Source organism: Festucalex cinctus, chromosome 5 (assembly GCF_051991245.1).
Source record: "Festucalex cinctus isolate MCC-2025b chromosome 5, RoL_Fcin_1.0, whole genome shotgun sequence".
Taxonomy (NCBI): Eukaryota; Metazoa; Chordata; class Actinopteri; order Syngnathiformes; family Syngnathidae; genus Festucalex; species Festucalex cinctus.
In genome coordinates, this window is record NC_135415.1 from 21,570,265 (window position 1) to 21,592,675 (window position 22,411).

A 22,411-nucleotide genomic window follows, 5' to 3' on the forward strand; every position below is an offset into this window, starting at 1 on the left:
GCAATTGGGTGGCAGAAGAGTATAAGATGTCGGCCAGGGCCATGTTGCAACAAGCTCTTTTCCCAGTGTTTGCAACAGGTTTGTGAATAATGATGATATTTAACTATATTATGCTAATTGCTGCAAAACTCAAACACATACAAATATCTTTCTTTTGGTACGTTCTGTGTTTTTATAGCAATAGAACAGAATATTCCTTGCAAAATCAGTCAAAATCCAGTAAAACAGCCGGGAGGGTGGAGGGCTGCTTCACTGAAAATGGCTGGGAGTGAATGAGTTCATATCCAAAATCCACTGGACTGTACAGTGCCCAAGGGATCTAAAAACGACAGACATGGCTCACCTGTTTCCTGGGTTTGGTCATGTGACGTTCACAACCTGAGCCCTTGGGCACTATGATGTCATATTCAGAAAATATTTCCATCCATTATTAACATGTGGTAACCGTTGCTCACTTGTTCAGGGCATGTGGAAGGTTAGTCACTCCTGCTCGGTAATCCATTAACTGTGTAATTGGGAGAACAAAGCGGGTGATAAGTCTACGTGGGCGGAGGAGATGATGAGGTGGTGATGGCAGGATGTACAGTAGGTGTGGTGCTATTTCATTTCCTGTTTGGGCTGCTAAGATTGTTTTTGTTTTGTTTTTGGCATATGAGCATTGATGCAGAGGTTGCCGCAAATGCATGCTCAGCTCAGCTGACAGAGTGGGAGAATATAGTAACGCTGAGGAGCTGCCAGCCAGGGGGGAAAGACGAGGAGGCGGAAGGAAGGAAGTGGGAACATGATGAAGGCAGTGGGAGTCACTTGTGTGGCTTTTGAAGGAGAGGACCAGACATCACAAAAGGAGTGCTGTGTTACAAGCAAATAAGTTTTCATGTGCGTAACATGGGAAATGAGATCATGACCATTAATATAGTTACAACAATAACATTAACACTGCACTCAAATATTGAAAAACAATTATGTGAATAGTGATCTAATTCAAATGTCAATGTCAACTGATAGGATTGTATCATTTTGTTGTGATAAGTGTTTGCAGCTAACTTACCATGGCTAATTGAAATTCAATGGACAGGGCCAAAGTGATGTCTAACACTATATTGTATATATATTTTCATTACCACTTTACCAGAGATTACCTCAATACAATCGTTTTTGCTGTGGAGCCAAAGGTAGCCATGCTGTTGATGTCATAATTCAGAAAATAAATTGATCATAAAGGCCTTTAGTGCTTGAGTGAATGGAATGTGTAACTATGTTTTCATTGTAATTGTGACTTAATGCTGTTTAAAAAGTACATTTTGCATAAAAAAAATGTGACAATTTTGATTTTTGTTGGAAAATGTAGTTTAAATGACTTACAGCCTTCAGCCAAACGTCATTCAACCTCAAACGGGCTCGGTTAAAAACAAGAGGACGTCAATGTCCAAATAAGGAGTGACAGGTAAACCCATATATGGAAGTTCCGACTGCAAGTGCGGCTCATTGACGGAAAACAAGGCGGGGTTTTGACTTTTTTATCAACAAGCAAGTGAACTTGTTTGAAGTCATTCACTGTAACTCAGGGAACAAACTTGACTACCTTTATTCCCCAAGGAAGACTTTTCAACAACAATAAAAACATCAATTGACTATTTACCTTTCCGACCATGACGACAGTCGGCGAGCCTTTGGAAATAAACAGCCACGAGTTGGTTCACCTCCTTAGGGAGCGCACCTCACCCGGATGCGTGGTCCTTGACTGCAGACCCTTTCTGGACTTCTCCCTGGCGCACGTCAGCGAGTCCCGGAACGTCAACTGGAACTCGGTACTGCGCCGCAGGTCTAAGGGCGCCGAGGTGGCCCTGGATTGGCTCATCCCGGACAAGGCGCTGTTGGGCCGGCTGCGACCGCCGCGCGGGGAGTTCAGCCGAACGCAGCTGCCGGTGGTCGTGGTGCTGGATGAGGACAGCCGCCGCGTGGACGAGCTCAAGACGGAGAGCGTGGCCAAAATGTTGCTCGCGGCCCTGAGAAACGAAGTCAGCACGCAAATTTGCTTCCTCCGAGGTAACGAGAATATTATGATGTGTGATTTAGTAGCAGTTCTCAGACGGGGGTTCATGGCGCAACTATTTTCACTAAATTATTATGAGATAATAATTTGACGCTCACATAAATCATATCGTTTTATACTTTGTTAAAATAGACTAAATAATTATTCCATTAAAATGTACTGCACAAGAAAGTCAAATAGATTTGTTTTAACCTGAATTTAAAACAGTTAGAAAAGATTACATGTAATTTGTGCATGTGTTACAATTAAAAGGTGAATACAACTGAACTGTACTTAAATGTATTTTAAAGGTTAAAAAAAGGAAAAGGGGAAAAAATGGAAAAGTTTTAACTACAAAATAAAGGAAAACAAAACTATTTAACTAATAAAAACGGTCAAACATTACATTAGATTACATTGAAATGTTTTGTTAGCCAAAAGTTAAAACAGCTGAACTGCATGTGGCAAACAAATACTGTGCTAGACTGGGAAAAATAAAAGAAGTTTCAGCCGCTACCATTACGTACTGAACATTTAATCAGGGAGTCTTTCACTTGCCACTTGGGGGAGTAGCTACCACACTTCGAGAAGAATCACGGAAATTCCTTAAAAAAATTCCTTAAATATAAAAAGTCCTATTAAAGGCATTTTTAATGCAGATTCAAATCCTTGATTTACATAATGTTTTTTTTTCCTCTAAAAAAAAAAATACAAATTTGTTACATGATTTTTATTTAAACAGGCAACTTTTTTTTTTCCATTCCTCTGGCATTTCGTGCCACACATTGTATGTTTACTTATGTGTGATTTATCCCATCCTTGGAAAAAATGTTCTTCCATAAGTGGCCCCTGGATGCAAAAATGTTGCGAACCATAATGTATGTTTACAATGATTACATTTTATGTAGGATGTGTTCTGGAGGATTTAACTGTGACCTCCTTTTTAGGTGGATTTGAAGGATTTTCAGAGGCTTACCCAGAACTCTGCTACAACAAAACGCTCACTGAAGTGGAACCAGAGCCACCAGCAAGCTTGGGCTGGAGGACCCCCGGATTCGATCAGGTAGAATAAGATAAAAAAAAAAAAAAAAGTATTATCCACCCAAGTTATGAACGCATTTCCATTTTTTAATCGCAGGACGGCCCCGTCGAGCTGTTGCCCTTCCTGTTTTTGGGCAGCGCCGTCCACTCGTCACGCCGGGAGACCCTCACGTCGGCCGGCATCACAGCCGTGCTCAACGTGTCTTCTTCATGCCCCAACTTCTTCGAGGGGGAGTTTCAGTACCTGCGTCTCACCGTGGAGGACAACCTGGCCGCGGACATCCGAGCTTGCTTCTCGACAGCCATCGCCTTTATTGGTAAGGAGGGGCCCCGGGGGCATTCCTTTTTTGCAAATCCACTCATCTAGTTTGGTCAACATTTGCTTACTGTATTGTGAGCTCAAATCAAAACAGATTAGTGTGTTAGATAAACAAGCACTGAGGACTTTGAACCTTAACGCTGCACTTGAATATAAGAAAATAAAAATAAAAACTGATGCTTCAATTGAGATGTATTGCAAATGAATGAATGAAAACTTGGCATAAATAGATATTGCAAACAAGCAGTTCTAAACGATTAAATGCAAATCAGAATCAGAATGAACTTTGTTGGCCAAGTATGATAAAAGCGTATGGAAAATGTATTTAATAGTTGAATACAACTCGTATTTAACCCCTTCGGTCCCAGACGACTGGAGTGGACATGACATATTTTCATGTCCAAACCAATAAAAATGCATAATTTGGATGACATCAACACTTCTGGTTCTTGATTGAATCCTAGCTAACCAATCACAATTGCAAGTTGATTTGCATGATGTTCATGTTAAAAATGTTACATATATAAGCTTGGTAAGTTTACAACACGTTACAGTCATCCCAGCCTGGCGTCCACTATACCAAATAAAAACACGAGATAACCCCAACTTTTTTCCCAGTTGTTCTTATGTGGGAAAAAAAGAGTCAAAATCAGTTAAAAAAAAAAAAAATGCGGGTCTGAAGGGGTTAAACTATGTGCTGTTCTGGATTTCAGAGGAAAAAAAAATGTTTAAGCCATTTTAACATTATGTATAGACCACGAGAAAGATCACTGATTTAGGTAACACGTGTATAAAGTTACCATAGTCCTGTCAACAACAAAAAAGAAAAAAGAAAAAAAAAAGACAAGTCTACTTTACTACTCCACATCAACGTTTAAAGCTTGAAGTCGACTAATTGCTAATCACGTTTTTTGGCATCTTGTATTCCAATTAACCAATTTAATGAGGAATTTGAACCTCTCGACTGTGGTCGCCTGACAGTTTTCATACGTCTTTGCGGGTCAGAGTACAAAAATAGGCAGGTTGTAGATGGTAACTAATAGCGTTTAGCTTAGCTAGCATCCGCTATTCCAGTCACTGATAGCCTTAAATTATTCATTCCAGCGTGACGATGTGACTGGTGGCAAGGAAGGGAAACTGTGCAAATTGAACCTCCTTTTCACTGCCAAAATGTTTCATCTAAAAAATAATAATAAAAAAAATAGCAGTAACAAAGAAATAGGTCACGTCATTGTCATGTGCTCATATTGGCTCAGCATAAGTATAAAGTATAACCACCACAGTGCCCAAAGCGTTCCTACTAAAATTAAACTGCACTAATAAACTTCATCACCAGAGGGTGCTAGAACTGCACAATTTATTTTTAACGGATGTGCTCCTTTTACTATAGTGGCATGTCGATGACGATATCGCGATATTGCAGTTATCGTTACATCTTTTGTGTCGGTAGCTGTCTTGTTGCTGTTTTACAATCAGGAGCTACAAATGAGTATTTAGAAGAATAGAAAATTGTGATTAATTTAATGAAATCTTAAGGGAAAATACATTAGAATATGTAGGTCTTTGTTTCAAATTATGTTATTGTAGTAAAAGAAAAGCTATTCATAAGTTTCTCTTTCCTGTAGAATTTCAATGGGAAAAAAAAAATCATTTCATCTGTATGCTCGCCCCCACAGATGCTGTGAAGCAGAGCGGTGGTCGGGTGCTGGTGCACTGCCAAGCGGGGATCTCTCGCTCGGCCACCATCTGCCTGGCCTACCTCATGCACACCCGGCGGGTTCGTCTTGACGAGGCCTTTGACTTTGTGAAGCAGCGGCGACAGATCATCTCCCCCAACCTGGCTTTCATGGGACAGCTGCTGCAGTTTGAGACGGACGTGCTGTGTCAGGGCTGACGTCATACGAGTCAGTTAGGAGTTAGAATATGAAATGTTTTCATAGCAGTCCTGAAACCTTCCTGACCCACATCATATATATTTTGGTACGCAGTGGTGCTGGCATCATTGTGTAATCTTAGGAGACAACACTGTGCTTGCAAAGAATCATGTACATAAACATTTTCATTTATTTCTACTGTATATAATAAGACAGTTTGTTGACATGCCTGTCAGTTAATGCACTTTATACATGCAGAAAAATGACTGCGAATCTTTTCTTCTTTTTTTTTTTCCACAAATAAAAAGCGGTGCCGAAGAACATGTTTAGTCTTGTTTTTATTTGATACATATAGCTAGACTGTTATGGTTTGAGTCCAGGATAAAAACAAAAAACAAAAAAAACAAAAAAAAACAAAAACAAACATAATATGGACAGTGGTATGAGGAAACAAATTACAAATATATATATATATATATATTTTTTTTTTACTGTACTTAAGTGGATGTTTCAGGTATTTACTTGAGTATATATTTTTTTACATTTTAAAACAGCTATCCATACTTTATCCTTTATCAAAATTAGAGTGGTTACTTTATTTTATTTTTTTATTAATTTTTTAAAATTTACAGATGTTCACAGAACCTAAAAAATATTAAAAAATAGAGGAAGGTAAAGTCAAGTGAAATTGGTTTCTTGATTGAGATCTTGGGAGAAGCTTGTCTCCCTCCATGGCCTTATATAGAAATATCTGCTAAAGCAATGATTTAATTTCACTCAGTTCAGTATTTTCCACATAAGTTGCACATGATAACCAAATATGAGTCGCTTATTAAATTGATTCTCATCAAAGGCAAGGAGGGCATCGCATGCAACGTCGACCACATATTCACGTACAATACGAAGTACTGTATTGGTTTAAAGCTAAGTAGCGACCCCTCGTGATTGCAATTTTAAAATCCTCCATATACACCAGCAGATGTCACCAACACACTGTTTATTATGACACATGGCGCCTACTTGAAATAAAAACAGGGAAATGACATGTTAATGGATCCAAAAATTAAGGCAACCACATTGCCCATCTGCACATCCGAATGACTTGTGGAGCAATTTCACGTTACCCTTCATAAGGTCATGCTTTCCTCCCTTTTCATTTGAGGCTGCATTAAATTTCTTTAGGTCGGCCAGACTTAATAATAATAATAATAATAACAGCAATAATAACAAGAATAATAATAATAGTTTATTTAAAGTAGATAATGGTAAGTATCCTGCAAGTGATTTACATTATTATTATTATTATTATTATAATTATTATTATTATTGCAAGCGTGAAAAGGAAGGTCGCGAAATGATGACGGGCGAGCGAGGCGACGGGGGGGAGAAGAAAAAGAGTTTTGGAGGGAGTTGTAAAATAAACGGGGCAGTCAGCATTTGCTCCCCAAAAGCAGTTCTGCTAACCGGCTAGCCGAGTAGAAAGTTCGATAGATTCCCGGAGAGAAAAGGTTCCACAAAAAAATTATTCTTCCAGGAAACACACAAGATCCCACCGCTGCCACCAATACCAATGCAGCGTGTCTTGTGTCGCGTTCCGGAACACTCTCCGTGGGGGGGAAAAAACACAAGAACGTGTACTGCTTTTGGGGAGCAAACGCTGACTGCCCCGTTTATTTTACAACTCCCTCCAAAACTCTTTTCTCCTCCCCCCGTCGCCTCGCTCTTCCGTCATCATTTCGCGACATTCCTTTTAACGCTTACATTATTATTGTTTTCCTTGGGGTTGGTCAACACCACATTTTTTCAGATGCTAGTACAAGTTTCCACTCTTGATTGCTCACCGATATGATAACAAGTACCAATCCGTACATAAAATTTAAATTCACAATGACAATTGTAAACAAAGACCAGTCTTTCTAACGCACGATGATGATTCACCAATGTGTCAAACGGCCGCAGTGTAGCACCAACTACTATAAGTCTCACAAGACAGTGTGCCACTGTGCATTCTTCTATAAAGTCCAAATACTCAGAGCACCTCCACAATGGGGTGCCCCTTCCCCCAAATAAACGCCAATATTGACCAGTTTACGCTTTTACGTGATAGACATTTCAGCAATGCCACCCCACATAGTTGCACAGGAGCTGCCGCTGCACACAGCTCCAAAGAGTGCAAATGATTTTTGCTTTCCACGCCGCATCCCCATGGTCAAACTCTTTGTACTGTCAACTTCAAGGGCATGATGCTGCACACCGAATCAAAGTAACAATTCAAAAAAGATCCCAACCGATTGTGCTGGATGTGCGCCACATTTGCCCTTCAGTGTGTTGGGATGAAAATGGACAACTACCAAGGAACTTGCACTTTTTTTTTTTTTTTTTTTTTTTTTTTTTAATATAGCTACTTTTCCATCACTGTGTACAAACTTTCCATGAAGGGAGTTCATACATTTGGGGCCTTGAACAGCATTGTTTTGCGCACTGCTGTGTGACGCTGGCGTCAGCGGCACACCTTTCTCTTTCTGCCCCTCTGTGCAAAACACATTTTTCTACTGAATCCGCCCATGAGAAACAGACACACTACTTGATTGGAGAGCACTCCAGCGCTTAAAAGCTTTATTTTGTTTCCTTTCATATTTAGAATATGTAGCGGGGATGGGGTGCGAAATGTATCACCATTATGGGTGCCTACTTCAAGCCCGCAAGCTGTAATTCCACAGGAGGACTCCTCTTTAATTAAATGAATAATGTGCGCGCGGTGGGCGCATTACCAAACAAACAGGACCTCCTACCCACGGACCATTCATGGGGGCCATGTGTTTGGATGCGTAGGCTGACGAGTGTTTATGTCACGGAGGCCACCTACCCACTCTGGAACAGCACAACACGAACCCCGGCGCCGTTTCGTTTTAGGGGCATGACGCAAGCAGACTGTGCAATCAGGTACTTGACCTCGGCAAGAGCAGCATGCCACGAGGGGAGGGCGTAAGGGTTCTTTTTTTTTTTTTTTTTACATGGGGAGGGACGTGCTGCAGGGTGCATAATGCAGAGGGATTTAAGCGGAAGTCAAGTCACAATGAAAATGCATGAGCACAGAGAGCTACAAGGGCCTTCTGTGCGGCAGCGTTTTGCGGTGATAAAAGGTTGGAGGTAACACTGCTCAATTACATACAGATTGTTCTGCACTGAAATGGGGGAGTCCATTCATGCACCTTTCGTTCAGTCGGCACTAAAAATCCCCCATAGGGTTAATTATTCAATTCCAAGATATAACTCACTTTTTTTCAAGTGTCAAAAGGGCAATGGTATGTTACAGCTGGAAAAAAAGTCAAGTACATTTGAGGGTACCACTGCACTGATAACTGTTGCAAATGGGGGTTGTCTATAATACATTTATGGGAAAAAAAGTATGACAAATTGGTTGTTAGAGCAGCATGGTGGAATAGCAGTTAGCACGTCTGCCTCACAGTTTGGAGGTTGTGCTCAAATGTTCGCTCCTGCCTTCTTGTGAGGAGTGTGCATGTTCTTGTCGTGCTTGCACGAGTTTTCTGCAGGTACTTTGGCTTTCACCACATGTCAAAATCATACTCACGAATTCACCTATTTGACTGATATCCAAGGTCACGCATTCTGACAGCTGAATTGTTTAATTGAACTCAATTTTGGAATCCATGGTCACACATTCTGACAGCTGATTTTTTTTTTAAACTCAACTTTGGATCTGCTGTTAAAAAAAAAAAAAAAATCAGACCCTCTTGGAAAGCCAAACCCTATTTTGGAACCCAACTTTGAAACCCTGAATGGTTGAAAATGTGTCGTCACACATTCTGACAGCTGAAATTTGCAATTCAACTTTAGAAACACTGCTAAAAATCGATACCCTTCTTGGAACACCTTTTGAAAGCTAGAATTTGAAACTCCAACTGTTTTGTAACACATGGTAACACAGCTGATTTGTTTAAACTAAATTATCAAACCTTTGTTAGAAATTGGGACTAATCTTGCAATGCCAACCCCGCCTTTCAAACCCTGACTGCTTTTAAACCCATGGTGACACATTCTGACAGCAGAAATTTTGGCCAGGGTTATGTTCGGGTCATGACCGTACGTTCAAGTGTCTGTTTCATCTAGTTTCAACTGGTAATATGCTATGTGATGTCAGAACCTATGTGATGTCAGGATGCAAAGGTTATGTTTGGGTCATGCAAGGGTTATGTTTGGGTCATGACCGTGTGGTAAAGTGTCTGTTTTGAACTGATGTAACACCATCTAGTTTCAACTGGTAATACGCTATGTGATGTCATAAGCTATGTGATGTTAAGAATCTTTAATCTCTTTATTTAGTCAACAGCCAATCAGATATTTCCATGTCAGTCCTGTTACCCACATGTCGAGCCAAAACCAATCAGATCGATTCACTGTCTATATAAGCTGTCTGAGAAGTGTTTTTTGTCGGATTATTACTTCTGTACCTCTGTTCCTCTGTACGACTGTCATTGTTTCTCATTTAGTCAAGTTTGTTCCACACCTCTCGATGTGAATAAATAGTTAAAATCTTATTTGTGTCTGCGTTTTTGGGATCCAACCCAAGAACTCAACAAAAATCTTGCCACATAGAGTAAGGATAAGGTGAAAGAGCATCTTAAAAGTACAGGAACGGGAATTTGAGAATGATCTGAAGGCAATTTCGACATCAGTCACCAAGAAAAACACTACGCCACAATGTAGCGCCCACAAGGTCCCCTGCTCAATATGTAAGTTTGCTAGTGAAAATCTAAACGACTGAGTGAAAGCTTCAGAAAAAGTGCTGTGGGTAGATGAAACCATACGGAAATATTTTTGCATCAACTCGAGCCTCTGTGTTTGGTGGATGAAAAAAAAATCTGAGTATGACCCAAAGAACACCATCCCCACTGTCAAGCATGGAAGTGGAAACATCACGTTTTGAGGCTCTTCTGGGAGACTTCCCTGCATTGAGGCGGCAATGAATGAAGTTTTGTACTGTAAAATCTTTGAATGAAAACCTCATTTCCTCAGCCAGCTCACCAAAGATGGGTTGTGGATGGGTCTTCCAGTTGCTGAAACCAAATAGAACTTTTCGGTACAAACTCAATTCGTTGCGTTTGGAGGAAGACGAATGTGGTGTTGCGTCCCAAGAACACCATAGCTAATGTGAAGCATGGGGGTGGAAACATCATCCTTTGGGGATGCGTTTCTGCGAACGGGACAGGACGACTGATCCGTGTAAAGGAAAGAATGAATGGGGCCGTGTATCAGTTTAGACACTTTTCCATTCACCCAGTTCCACACTGAGACGGATCGCTTGGCCCCGGATGTTCGCCTTTTCATCAGTTTGCAAAGAATTTCAAGCAATGTTATGAAAGAAATTATATTAAATGGAGAGAGATGAAGCTTGTGTCTTATTTTGAGGTCTAGGTTATGACGTTAGCCAAGTAACTGATGCTGCATTCGAGGATGGTGGGAAGTCGGGCTTTTCCGACTTCATACCAAAGTATGCATGTGAACGCATGAATGAATGAAAAAGGGATCCCGACTTCACCAACCGGTTTAAAGCTGATGTCACTCAACAATGGCGGCCAGTTGTAGAGACACCGACAGTGAATGGCAAAACATAATTTACAAGATTTGAAACAATATTTTTATAGTAGTTATTTGACATTGGTTCTCGTAACACACTTGATTTGAAATAACTGTGTTAACCAGAACAACAAACAATTTATCGGAATCAGCCATCTTTGCTGTTTACATTCACATCGAACCCTTTGTGGTCAAAACTGGGAGAAAATATATCCGACTTTCCACCTTCCCCGAATGCAGCATTTAGCACTAAGTAATGTACTTAATGCAGTTTAATTTTATAGTAGCTAGGCTGGTAGTTGATTGGAAAGTAATTTAAAACACAAGAATAGGGACAGTTTAATATTTGGCCTCAAACAATATTGAGGTCGAGCAAGACTGCTTGTCATCTATTTTTGCTCATTGTTCACTAAATATTTATCATGACATTATTTAAACTCTATATTTGTCTCGTAATAAATATGTTCTACATTCATTCAAGCTGCTTGTACAATTTTTTTTCTCACGTTATCATTGCTAAACAGGACGCTTTTCTGGACCACTTTAAAAAAAAAAAAATACAAATAAAATAAAAAAAATAATAAATTGAAAGTTGAGAGCATACCCACAATTTCTGACAGTTGAAGTGTACCTATGATGGGATAACTTGCACAATCGGTGGCTGACTAAATACTTTTTTGCTCCACTGTACAGTTATCAGTCTTTGCACCATAGTTCTCAGTCTTTTCACATTTTCATGAGTTACACCGTCAAATGTGTATCGGGGAAAAAAAAAGAGTTTCTGAATTCACTTTATAGGGCCTATAAGAAATCACAACAGAAAAAAAGGGGCAGCTAGTGCAACAATAATCACACGTTTCAGTTCAGGTCACTCTAGAATTCTGCCACCTGAAAGTAGCCCAGCTGGCACCTAATTTTTTCCAAACATGATGAAAAGGTCAATTAGTTTTTTGCTATAATACCAATTACACTGATCAGCAAGTATACACCATTCTTATCACTTGCATAAACTTACTTTATATTCGCCAGGGTCAGCAGCATCCATTAACGGCTAATTGGCTAAAATGCCCCTTTGAATGGTCTCTGTGTGAGTTGATCCAGAGTCCAGAGAGGAGATGGGAGGGAGGGAGGGAGGGAGGGAGTGTGGAGCTGGGGGGAGCGAGTCAGGATCCCGTGACGCTCACATCTCCGCGGTGACGTCAGCGAGTCAAAAAAGACGCGCAAGAGGGAGAGAGAGAGATGGGAGGCAACCGGGCTCAGGTCCACTTCTCCATTCAGTGAAGATGCGCCTCAGAAAGTGACGATGCGCGCCACAGGAGCCGCTCCACCGTGGCGTGAACTCGCGTGGGATGTGGGTGGAAAAAGAAGAGGAGAGACGAGAAGCAATTGATGTGACCATTTTGTGGGATTTCACCAGTGATAATTGCGCATTTTGAGGCTCCGGACGCACGACTAGAAATCAAGTTAGTGGACTACATGGAGACTTCTCATTTCATTCTCTGCTTTTATTGACGTGAACGGGTGTAAATAGTGTAATGTATCAGCTTTATTACTTTTTATTAACTATTGTTCTCCCAAATGAGGCGTGTCTGCAAGCAAGGACGCACGGAGAGAATGTGACAATACTTCTTTTTTTTTTCTCCTCAGAGTTGACTACCGGTACATATTTAATTAACCGAGTTAAATATTTTATGAGCTGGAGAAGTGTTAGTTGCATGATAGGGGGAAAACAGTCAAATGTGGCAGAGAGAAAATCGTTGTTTTATGGAGTCAGGGCTTTTTTTTTTTTTTTCTTTTTTTTTTTAATTAAACGGCTTTGATCCGTGCCCTGACGCAACAAGACCCACGCATGTTTTGTGATCTTACAATGGACTCGGAAGCTCCGTCGTGGAGGATGCAAGGGAGCTAACATTTGGAGAAAAACACCAGACGACAAGAACAGAGGTAAATAATCACAGATTGCAATTGAAAGTGTGCGTCAGCGAGACAGAAAGTGCTTTCGTCCCATGAAAAGCATTCATCTCCAAGTGTTGTGCAGGTTGCCTTTCCTTGAGAAGCAAATCAAAGTTAATTGGAGACAGCTATGGACGGTTTCCACACATCTCCTAATGCTATTTTAATAAACATTCCAATCATTAGCCGATTTCTGGTAACATTTAGTAAAAATATGAAGGCATTTGTAAAGAAAAACAGTCAAAGTTACATTAAAAAATTGTATTTCCAACACATTTCAAGCCACATTTTCATTGCACAGCAGTTATAGCCCAAAATAGTCATCTTATATTCAAAGGGGCTCTGTATTTTTCTCCATAGACGCCGAGAGAAGAGACCAAAGCATGGCCTCTGCTCCGGAGGGCGGCTGCTCCTTGGAGTTTAGCAACTGGAACACGAGTGGCGCCTCCGTCCCCTGCAACCAGAGTGTCCTCAAGCTGGCGCCATACTCCCCCGAAGCCACGGCGGCCTTCGCCACCGCCATAACCCTGATGGTGGTCTTCACCATTGTGGGCAACATCATGGTGATCATCGCCGTGCTGACCAGCCACTCCCTGCGAGGGCCGCAGAACCTCTTCTTAGTGTCGCTGGCCGCGGCGGACATCTTGGTGGCCACGCTCATTATCCCTTTCTCTCTGGCCAATGAACTTCTGGGCTACTGGTACTTCAAGTCGCTGTGGTGCGAGATCTACCTGGCCCTGGATGTGCTCTTCTGCACCTCCTCCATCGTGCACCTGTGCGCTATCTCTCTGGACCGCTACCTGTCCATTTCCAGGGTCACCTACGGCCGCCAGCGGACTCCCAAACGTATCAAAGCCGCCATCGTGGTTGTGTGGCTAATTTCCTCCATCATCTCCTTTCCACCCCTGCTGTCCCTCAACAAAACGGAGGTGGGTGACCTCGCGAGCGAGAGGGGACCCCAGTGCCAGCTCAACGACGAGCGCTGGTACATTCTTTACTCCACCATCGGCTCCTTCTTCGCTCCGTGCCTCATCATGATCTTGGTCTACGTAAGAATCTACCAAATCGCCAAACAGAGAACACGGTGCCCTCCAGGGGAGCCCCGCAAGGAAGGAGCCGGCGCCGCCACGCCGAGTCAGCCCAAGCGGCAACTACAAGCCAATGGTAGGGATGATGATGATGAAAAAACGTCTTCCCCGAAGAAAACATCCAATGCCAGACCCCCAACCCTCGCCATTACCCCGTCTCTTTCAGGAGGGCAGGAGGAACCCTCCCAGGATCCCGACCCTAACAATCTTCAACCTCCAGCTACGAGCCCAGTCACCAGCTCCGTAGACACGTCTCTGCGTGTACCCCAAACGGCCCCAACCAAGACTAAAGCGGGCGGCAAGAAGTTCAAGCGGCAAAAACAAAGCAAATCCGACAATAACAACGGCGACAGCTCCAGCACAGACAGCGAGGCCAGCAACGGAGGGGACCGGGGAAGCGCCAGCGTGCCGGGGTCTCCGGCAGGAGGGGGCATCCACTCCCCGGGTTCCATCAAGCGCTACAGGAACATGATCGCCACTTCAAAGGGGTCGCGGCTGGTGCCGGGGAGGAAGTCCAAAATCGATAACAACCCCGGCGCGGCGAGGCGCAAAGCCATGGTCAACCGAGAGAAACGCTTCACCTTTGTCCTGGCCGTGGTCATCGGCGTCTTTGTGGTGTGCTGGTTCCCGTTCTTCTTCTCCTACTCCCTTCAGGCGGTGTGCCCCGAAACCTGCGCCATCCCCGACCCGCTGTTTAAGTTCTTCTTCTGGATTGGTTACTGCAACTCCTCCCTCAACCCGGTCATTTACACCATCTTCAACAAAGACTTTCGGAAGGCGTTCAAAAAGATTCTGTGCAGAAGTACCAAGGGTACTTTCTTTTAACCGCATTTGGAACCAACGAGGCATACAGTATAACACTGATATCTTTCAAAGGGCTGTATTATTAATATTATGAGCCATGGACGTAAAATTCCAAATTTCTTCAACACAGCCATAGAATACATTACTTGACATTTTAGACTATGACATCCTGATTTGTAGACAATAGGGGTCTTTGACAGGAAAGGTCAAGTTCAGGCATGACTATACTGACGACACCGATAACATTGAGGACCAATGCGAGACAAATGTACCATGTTACATTTCTGACTGAATTCTGGGCACAAATCAGGGAGGACACAGCAGATATATATATATATATATATATATATATATATATATATATATATATATATATATATATATATATATATATATATATATATATATAAGCACACACATGCACACATAGAGTATGTACATCTTCAGAAGTGTAAGGCAGGTTATTGAGGAAGGACAACAGGCAAACATGAGAAAGACTGACCTTAGATCCAAACAAGCCCGGGGCCTTTTGTTTATCAGCAGAGAGCACAAGGAGCACACAAGGTTAGTGGTGATTTCTTGCAGTCTTAATCTGTCCAGCTGCAGGGCAAACATGTGTTCCCTGATTCCTATCCAAAAGAGCAACAACAAGAGGCATCTGAGGATCGAAAATGCGATAACACGAGTGGAAGGGTCCTTTTCAAAGGAAAAGGAACAGCGAGACGTTTGCGTCAAACGTGTCAGATGCCGCGGCTCTCATCTGCCTGCGGGTCATAGTGGCCACTCAGGTTGTGTGTATTGTTGTTCTTCTTTTTTTTATTAATGAAGTTTTTAGCAGTTCCACAGGAGTCATGAGAGAAGTGATCAAACACTAAAGCAATGATCTTCTCTGCTTTTAATGGACAGGGTGGAGCAATCTTGTTAACAATAAAGCCTCGCTAATGAGGTTATTCACACCATGTCAGGGGAGGTTCATCTGCTGATTTATGCGCATTTTTACAGCTTCTGCAGACCATCGGTGAGAAGTGAGAAGGTTAGAACAAATGATTAAAGAGGACAGACATAAAATGCAGTGTATAACATCACATCACAATTGCGACTGCTTGGATTATTCCAAAGCACATATTCCTGAGTCACTTAAATGTTCCATCTGCTGTGGACTTTTTTTTTTGTTTGTTTGTTTTTTTTAAATCTCTCGCTCACTCTCATTTTTGCTACCTGCCAAAAGACGGAGGTTTTGCTTTTTCCTTGACAAAACGTGTGTTTTATAGAGCACACGGGCTTATTGACTCAATGGGACAAGGGCTGTCAGCGACACATTGTTGAATTCTGCTGACCTGTGTGCGTGCGTGCGTGCGTGCGTGCGTGTGAATGTATTCTCTATAGATCTACAATAGCGAAGCACAGAGACACTGCCTGTCATGTGACTGCTTCTTCTACATTTGTGAATATCAGAGTCATGTCAGTGTATTGAGAGAGCCATTTGAAAGTGTGCGTTTGATTGCATTTTGAGAAGGCACCTTTTCTTCTGACCACCCCGAAGGGATCTCGGTCTGTCGCATTGATATATGGCTCCCATGTTGTTTTGCTGAAGTCATATTTGCTGTGTGTGTGTGATGGGAGGTAACGATACAAGACTGTACTATTTATTTCAAACTACTGAGTGTTTTCTCTCTATTTATTGTTCCATTGCAGTGCTTTTATTACGAGGATCAAACAATATCATGATGGCTCCGAGGGTAAAAATATTGTATTACCTTCTAATGAGCGAGAGCCTTATTGATTTTAAACATTAAACAGTGGCTTTTGTGTGATGCTGTTACAATACATGGAAACAACTATGGACTTCCACATGCATAAAACACCCCATACATGAGCATCGATCATCATTTTGAATAGATAAGCACATTTGTCAGAATTAGCTGGAGAAAAAAAAGCAGCAAGAGCAACATCAGGTGTTGCTTTATGAACATTTTTAATCCAAAAACGTTGATGAAAATGACCCAGAAGAAGAGCTGTGTTCAATTAAACATCTGTGAGTTGTATTCCTTTCCAGAATCCAAATAACTCTCGAGGTCATGCCTTCAAGACTGCTTTTGTATAAAAAATGAGTTGTTGCGTACTACCCACCCCATTCTTCGCTTTTTGTGGTGAAGTTGCTGCTTCTCTTAGTTTAAAAAAAAGAAAAAGAAAGAAAAAAGTAAGGATAATAGCTTGAGGGCGACAGGTGCACTAATCCGGATCTTTTCGCTGGAAAGCACCTGTTGTGTCTCCCCCCCCTGCTGTGTTCGGACCAACATGCACGGTCGGCGCTTCGGAGTTGTCAGTCCTCCGTCTGTGATCATCCTCACCCACCCTCAAGTTTAAAAATAAAGTTATTTGGAAAAGCACAATGCATTCTCTGCTGTTTTTTATATCACTATTTTGGACATGGTAGCATTTTTTTTAAATTGGTTGTCAGGCATTACATAAAAACTACCCAGTGACTATAACATTGTACTGTATGTTTGTTTATATATATATATATATATATATATATATATATATATATATATATATATATATATATATATATATATATATATATATATATATATATATATATATTTATAGGCGAAGTCAACCCGGAAATTTTCCTCACAATATGCTACATATGCACCTTCTAGTTTAAACACAACATTCTGATTAGTATTGCGTTTGTGGAACATGAATTAAGAAGCAAAATCCACCCGCTTTTATCCATCTCAGGTGGCGGCCATTTTGTCATTTGCTGTCGACCGAAAATGACATCACGGTTGCTCAGGTAACGATCAATCAAGGCACAGCTCCAGAAAACAGGTGAGCTTCGATTGGTCATTATCTGAGCCACTAGCAACTGTGATGTCATTTTAGGTCGAAAATTGGCAAAATGGCCGCCCACTGAGATAGTTAACTTATTTTCCACAAACGCAGTATTAATCAGACTGGATGCATACAGGATAATATTGTGTAGAAAATTTTTGGGTTGACTTCTTCTGTAAAGCATGCATTCTAGATGACAAAATGGCGGGTATACCCTGAACTGGTCTCCAGTCATTCACAGGGCACATACAGGCAAATAACCATTCCCATTCATATCCACATCTATGGGCAATCGAGAGCCTTCGAAGGACCTAAGATACCTGGTTTCAGAATGTAGGAGGAAACTGGAGTACCGTCGAAAACCCAAACAAAGCACAAGGAAGAAAATGCACCTCACAGGAAAGCCCGTGCCGAAATTCAAACCCAGCACCTCAGAACTGTAGGCCAGATGTTTTAACCACTAATACATGCCACCCAAATGAATAATGCATTGTTTATTAACTTGGTGAGATAAGGACTTTTTATTGACATTTTCGTCACTTTGAGTAAATAATACATGAATCTTAATGACAAAATTCATGCATATGCAGAAAACAGCTCTGCGTGCTGATCCAAATGAGGATTGTTCGGCTTTTGCGGAGGTCTGCGCTCCACTGAGCATCATTAACCCGCAGCTCATAAACCCGGGTTCATTTCACTTTCTCACTTTGTTACCTACTGTATATTAAAACAACATTAAGGATTGTTTTTAAGATTAAAACGATGACGTTGCTGTAGTTACATTATTGCACTTTTTTGGCAATACAAATGGTATTTATCTTGCAGATATCTAAAACCATATCTTAAAAAAAAAGAAAAAAAAAAGAAGATAATTCGCACTCATATTCACACCTACAATTTAGAGAAAACGTCCCTAATTAGTGGCCAAATCAGGTCCGTGACTACAAACCACCCGTGTCTAAAAATAAAAGGCAATTTGATACGTATTTTGATACAGTTTAAAGTGGAATTATTCGATTACTTTTAGTCAATGAACTCACAAATTTTAAATCAAAAGGTCGCTGTGTCAAATCCTGAAAGCCATTTTAACATTATTTTCTGGATATGTTACTGCTTCATTTATTTGTACTTTTTGCCGAGGTGTACACCGGTTAACAATTAGCATCAATGCAACCGACATTGGTATGCCCAAATATTTCAGAAAAGTTATCTTTGCCTAAGGACATGATTTTTTTTTCCCCTGTTGTTCACCACTTGGTGAAGTTCTTTTGTTTTATTGATCAAACTGGTCATATTCCGTTGATCAAAGTATTCTTTGAGGGCGTTAAAAAATAAATTGATGTTGGACTTACTTTCTTTTAACTGTGTATTTCTTTTCTTGCCCATCGCTCAACACAGGCTATGACTATATCTCCTACTACAAAAAAAAAACAAAAAAAAAAAACACTAGTACTCCTAATCATAACAATAATACTACACATAAAACATTATCTACTGGTGCAAAGAAAGAAAAAGCCACACAATTTGGCCCGCAACCTTGACCTAATTGGGGAACCCCAACATACAGTATACCGTGAATACATATGAGGAAGAAACCAAAAGATGGATGGATATGGCAGGGTACTGCCACGTCGATTTCCACCCTCTCGAAAAATACGTCTCAGAAAGAAAAAAACTACACAAAAACGTGGCTATCCAAAGTCACATGAGGCCTCAGAAAATCTCATGAGACTTCAGCTAAGTTAGCATCTAAAAGCAGACATTCCATGTGGAGCATGCTCTCGGTATATGAAAGAGTACCAACTGAATGTCTCGTGTGTGTGTGTTTGTGTCACAGTGGGACATAACAAGTAGGCCGCCGTAGCATATCTCAGCCAACACTTGTATGACTGAGCCAAAGTACTGTACATGGAATCGAAGCTCATTGGCTTTTTTTTTTCCCTCTCTCTGTAGCAGATCCACCTTTACACACACAGATGCACACACCATCGCAGGTCCTGTGACAGCTTGTTATATTTCAGGTCAGTGGCCCTAGATAGACAGTAGATATATGAAGTCTACACACCCTTTCACAAATGCCACATTACTGCGATAAAAAAAAAAAAAAAAAAAGTGAAAAGATAATCATTTTACAACCCCATTGAAAAAAAAAATCTGAGAACATAAGTTTAAAAAAAAAAAGGAAAAAAGAAGAGATTTCGTTTTTGTTGTGTGCACATCCTCTTAAAGCCGAGCTGTATGCTACAGTTCCTCACCACCATACAGCACAAGCTTATATGGTCCTCAGAGACCTTTCACAGCATCAGAAGAATCTCATTGTTCAAATGTATCAGTCAGGCAATAGGGTACAAAAGAATTTCTAAGGCATTAAATATACCATGGAAAACAGTTAAGACAGTCATCATCAAGTGGACTTGGCACAATTCTGTCATTACCTGTCATGTTTTGGTTCTGTGGGGGTGTGTTGTTTTTGTTTTCTTTTGGTGTTTTGGGGTGTTTCATGTATTCCGTGTTTCTCCCCTTGTCTCGTTATGTCCAACCACGTCCACCTGAGTGTGTCTTTCCTTCCCAGTGTGTTGACCAATCAGCTCCCCAAGCCTCTTGTGTCTTGCCCAGGTGTCTCTTGTTGTCTTATTACCACGTGTACCTGTTTGTAGTTCCCCTGCTTTCTTTCAGTTCTTCTTGAGTCATTGTTGCAGTCCGTGTCCCGTTTCCCTCCTGTTGCGGTTTCCCCCCATGCCATGTCTTGTTGCCCTCGTGTTGCTTTAGTTTGTTTTTTGGCCCTTGTTAATTTAGTTATTTTTACCAAGTACCTTGTTTACTATTTTTTTTTTACAAAAAAAATCATGAATGACTGACACTGAAAACCCACACAAAAATAAGGGGCAATCGTGTAATAATAAAATAAAATAATAAAAAAATAAAATAACTTGTGAATGCCAAAATGCAAATATATTTTTTACAAATAATTCTTATTAAATATAAATGACTACAAATACAATAATAAATTATTTATAAAAAATATAATAAATAATGTAAAATAATTATATATTATAGTCATAGACATAACATTAAATTTATTATATTAATTTACTTATAAAAAATATCTTTATAATGCAAATTTATTTATTGAAAAATAAAATTGCATATCAAATCAATGTCAGAAGTCAAAATACGAATCAAATCTTAACTTGTCTGTCAAACGTGTCATGGATCGACAAAGCCAAAGTTGAACTTCATGATCAGAATTTCAAAAGGCGTGTTTGGTGCAACCACGACAATGCTCATCTCAAGAAGATGACCAATTGATCAGATCTACGGCGAAGTATGGGTAGTGGCAGCATCGTGCTTTTGGGTTATTCTTCTTCAGCAAGAACTATGGAGTTTGACAATGTGGAGGGAATTATGAACAGTTCCAAATTGTAGCCAGTGTTAGCAGAAAAAACGTCAGGCAAGCAAATTGTGAGGAAAAGCCAACTAGAACAGTTGATGACAGGCACTTCAAATGGTGGCCGGTGTGTGCTGACACCTCTTTAACATGAGTTTAAATGTGATTGGGTCATTTTGCACACAACCAAATGGCCAGCTATGAGAGGTTGTGCACTATCTCAGTTATTATTTTTCTTGAAAAACAGGCATTTTAACAGGGGTGTGTACACTTTTTATATTCAATGTATGTAATGATGGACAGTTTGGGGATTTGCCATTCTACCGTCATACAGAATCAAATCTGTCCTGCATCCCCTCCCAAACCCGCCTACACACAAAACCATGTATTGGCAGTCTTCACCTTCATTTCCATAATCACGGCTGTGGTGTGACTCAAGGATAAGAACACATAAGTTATCTGAGACAAGTTGGTGTGTGTATGTTTACAGTGTTGTATATTCATACGGACGCTGTGTCCCTAAGCTGCTTACTCTCTTGCCAGCATTGGAATGAATATAAAACAGGGCAGGTGTATGGCAGCGGAGCCTCTGGAGAGGATGGAGGGAACCCAGCATGCACGACACACAGTCATTAGATTTCTTATGCACACACGAGATTCTGTTGTAGATTCCGCCAGAAGAGCAAGTCGATAGGCGATAAATACCGGAAAAACGTCCCGCAACAAAAACAAATGTTTCACAGATAGCATATCAAATATCAAATATCTCGTCCACGTTTTAACGTTGGCTACTAGATTTCGTTACACATTCTCTGCCTGTTATAAATGAGAAACAAAAAGGAGGTCCTGCTCTGTATGGAAGATGTTTAAAATCACTTGGGCTTTGTAAAATTTGATAAAAAAAAATTTTTTAATTGTTTTTTTTTTTTTTAGAAGGCAGTGCAATTATGTTTACAATTGCTCTATGGTCTCATTGGTTGTGTGTGGAGGACATAAACACTTGTTTATTGTAAATGCCAGTGTTGGTATCTTACTCGCCATCGGCAACAATTGTTCTCGCTTGGGTTATTATCTCAAAAGCTCATATGCTGTAAGTTTACAATACAACATTTGGATGCAGCAATGCATGTTGGAACCCCTGAAGGCTCAGCAAATCTTTATACTTTGACTCTACAAGTCATTCACCACCTTTGTCCTATTATCAGTGTGCACGTTCTTCTTTCAACCTATAGCTAAAGCATTTACCTTTCTTATATATTCATATATGTACTGTCTGTAGAACACAGTTTGTGATGCTTATTGACTTTCAAGTTGTTCTAAATTGAAAGCATTCACACATTGTTCCTATTCCGTATTATTTTTACCTTCCCACTCTTTTGTTCTGCAAACACTTTTACATAATACACCTGATTCACAACAATACAATTTCAACATGTTCTAAAGATTCACGCTATGCGGGCTACTATTTTTCTT

At 40.7% G+C, this 22,411-nt stretch overlaps 2 protein-coding genes across 3 annotated transcripts; both read left to right on the plus strand.

The window, feature by feature from the left end:
• Positions 1-31: 31 nt before the first annotated feature.
• On the plus strand, positions 32-5,587 carry dusp2 (dual specificity phosphatase 2). Its single transcript, XM_077522408.1, has 4 exons — positions 32-2,046; positions 2,980-3,095; positions 3,171-3,390; positions 5,069-5,587. Exons 1-4 carry the CDS (start codon positions 1,650-1,652, stop codon positions 5,284-5,286), a joined length of 951 nt encoding a protein of 316 aa, XP_077378534.1. The 5' UTR covers positions 32-1,649; the 3' UTR covers positions 5,287-5,587.
• A 6,522-nt stretch (positions 5,588-12,109) lies between these two features.
• Positions 12,110-17,102, plus strand: adra2b (adrenoceptor alpha 2B). 2 transcript variants are annotated; one of them, XM_077522407.1, is made up of 3 exons: positions 12,110-12,808; positions 13,178-13,981; positions 14,072-17,102. In XM_077522407.1, the coding sequence occupies exons 2-3, from the start codon at positions 13,201-13,203 to the stop codon at positions 14,728-14,730; spliced, it is 1,440 nt and encodes a 479-aa protein (XP_077378533.1). In that variant the 5' UTR covers positions 12,110-12,808; positions 13,178-13,200; the 3' UTR covers positions 14,731-17,102. The 2 variants fall into 2 exon arrangements, with proteins under 2 accessions (XP_077378533.1, XP_077378532.1); XM_077522406.1 differs by having other exon boundaries at positions 13,178-17,102.
• The last annotated feature ends 5,309 nt before the right edge of the window (positions 17,103-22,411 follow it).

Excerpts from the sequence above, each read along its gene's own strand:
- dusp2 (XM_077522408.1), top strand. The coding sequence starts at position 1,650 with ATGACGACAGTCGGCGAGCCTTTGGAAATAAACAGCCACGAGTTGGTT. Across the intron at positions 3,096-3,170 it reads GGACCCCCGGATTCGATCAG|GACGGCCCCGTCGAGCTGTT; the intron begins GTAGAATAAGAT and ends TTTTAATCGCAG. Across the intron at positions 3,391-5,068 it reads GACAGCCATCGCCTTTATTG|ATGCTGTGAAGCAGAGCGGT; the intron begins GTAAGGAGGGGC and ends TCGCCCCCACAG.
- adra2b (XM_077522406.1), top strand. The coding sequence starts at position 13,201 with ATGGCCTCTGCTCCGGAGGGCGGCTGCTCCTTGGAGTTTAGCAACTGG.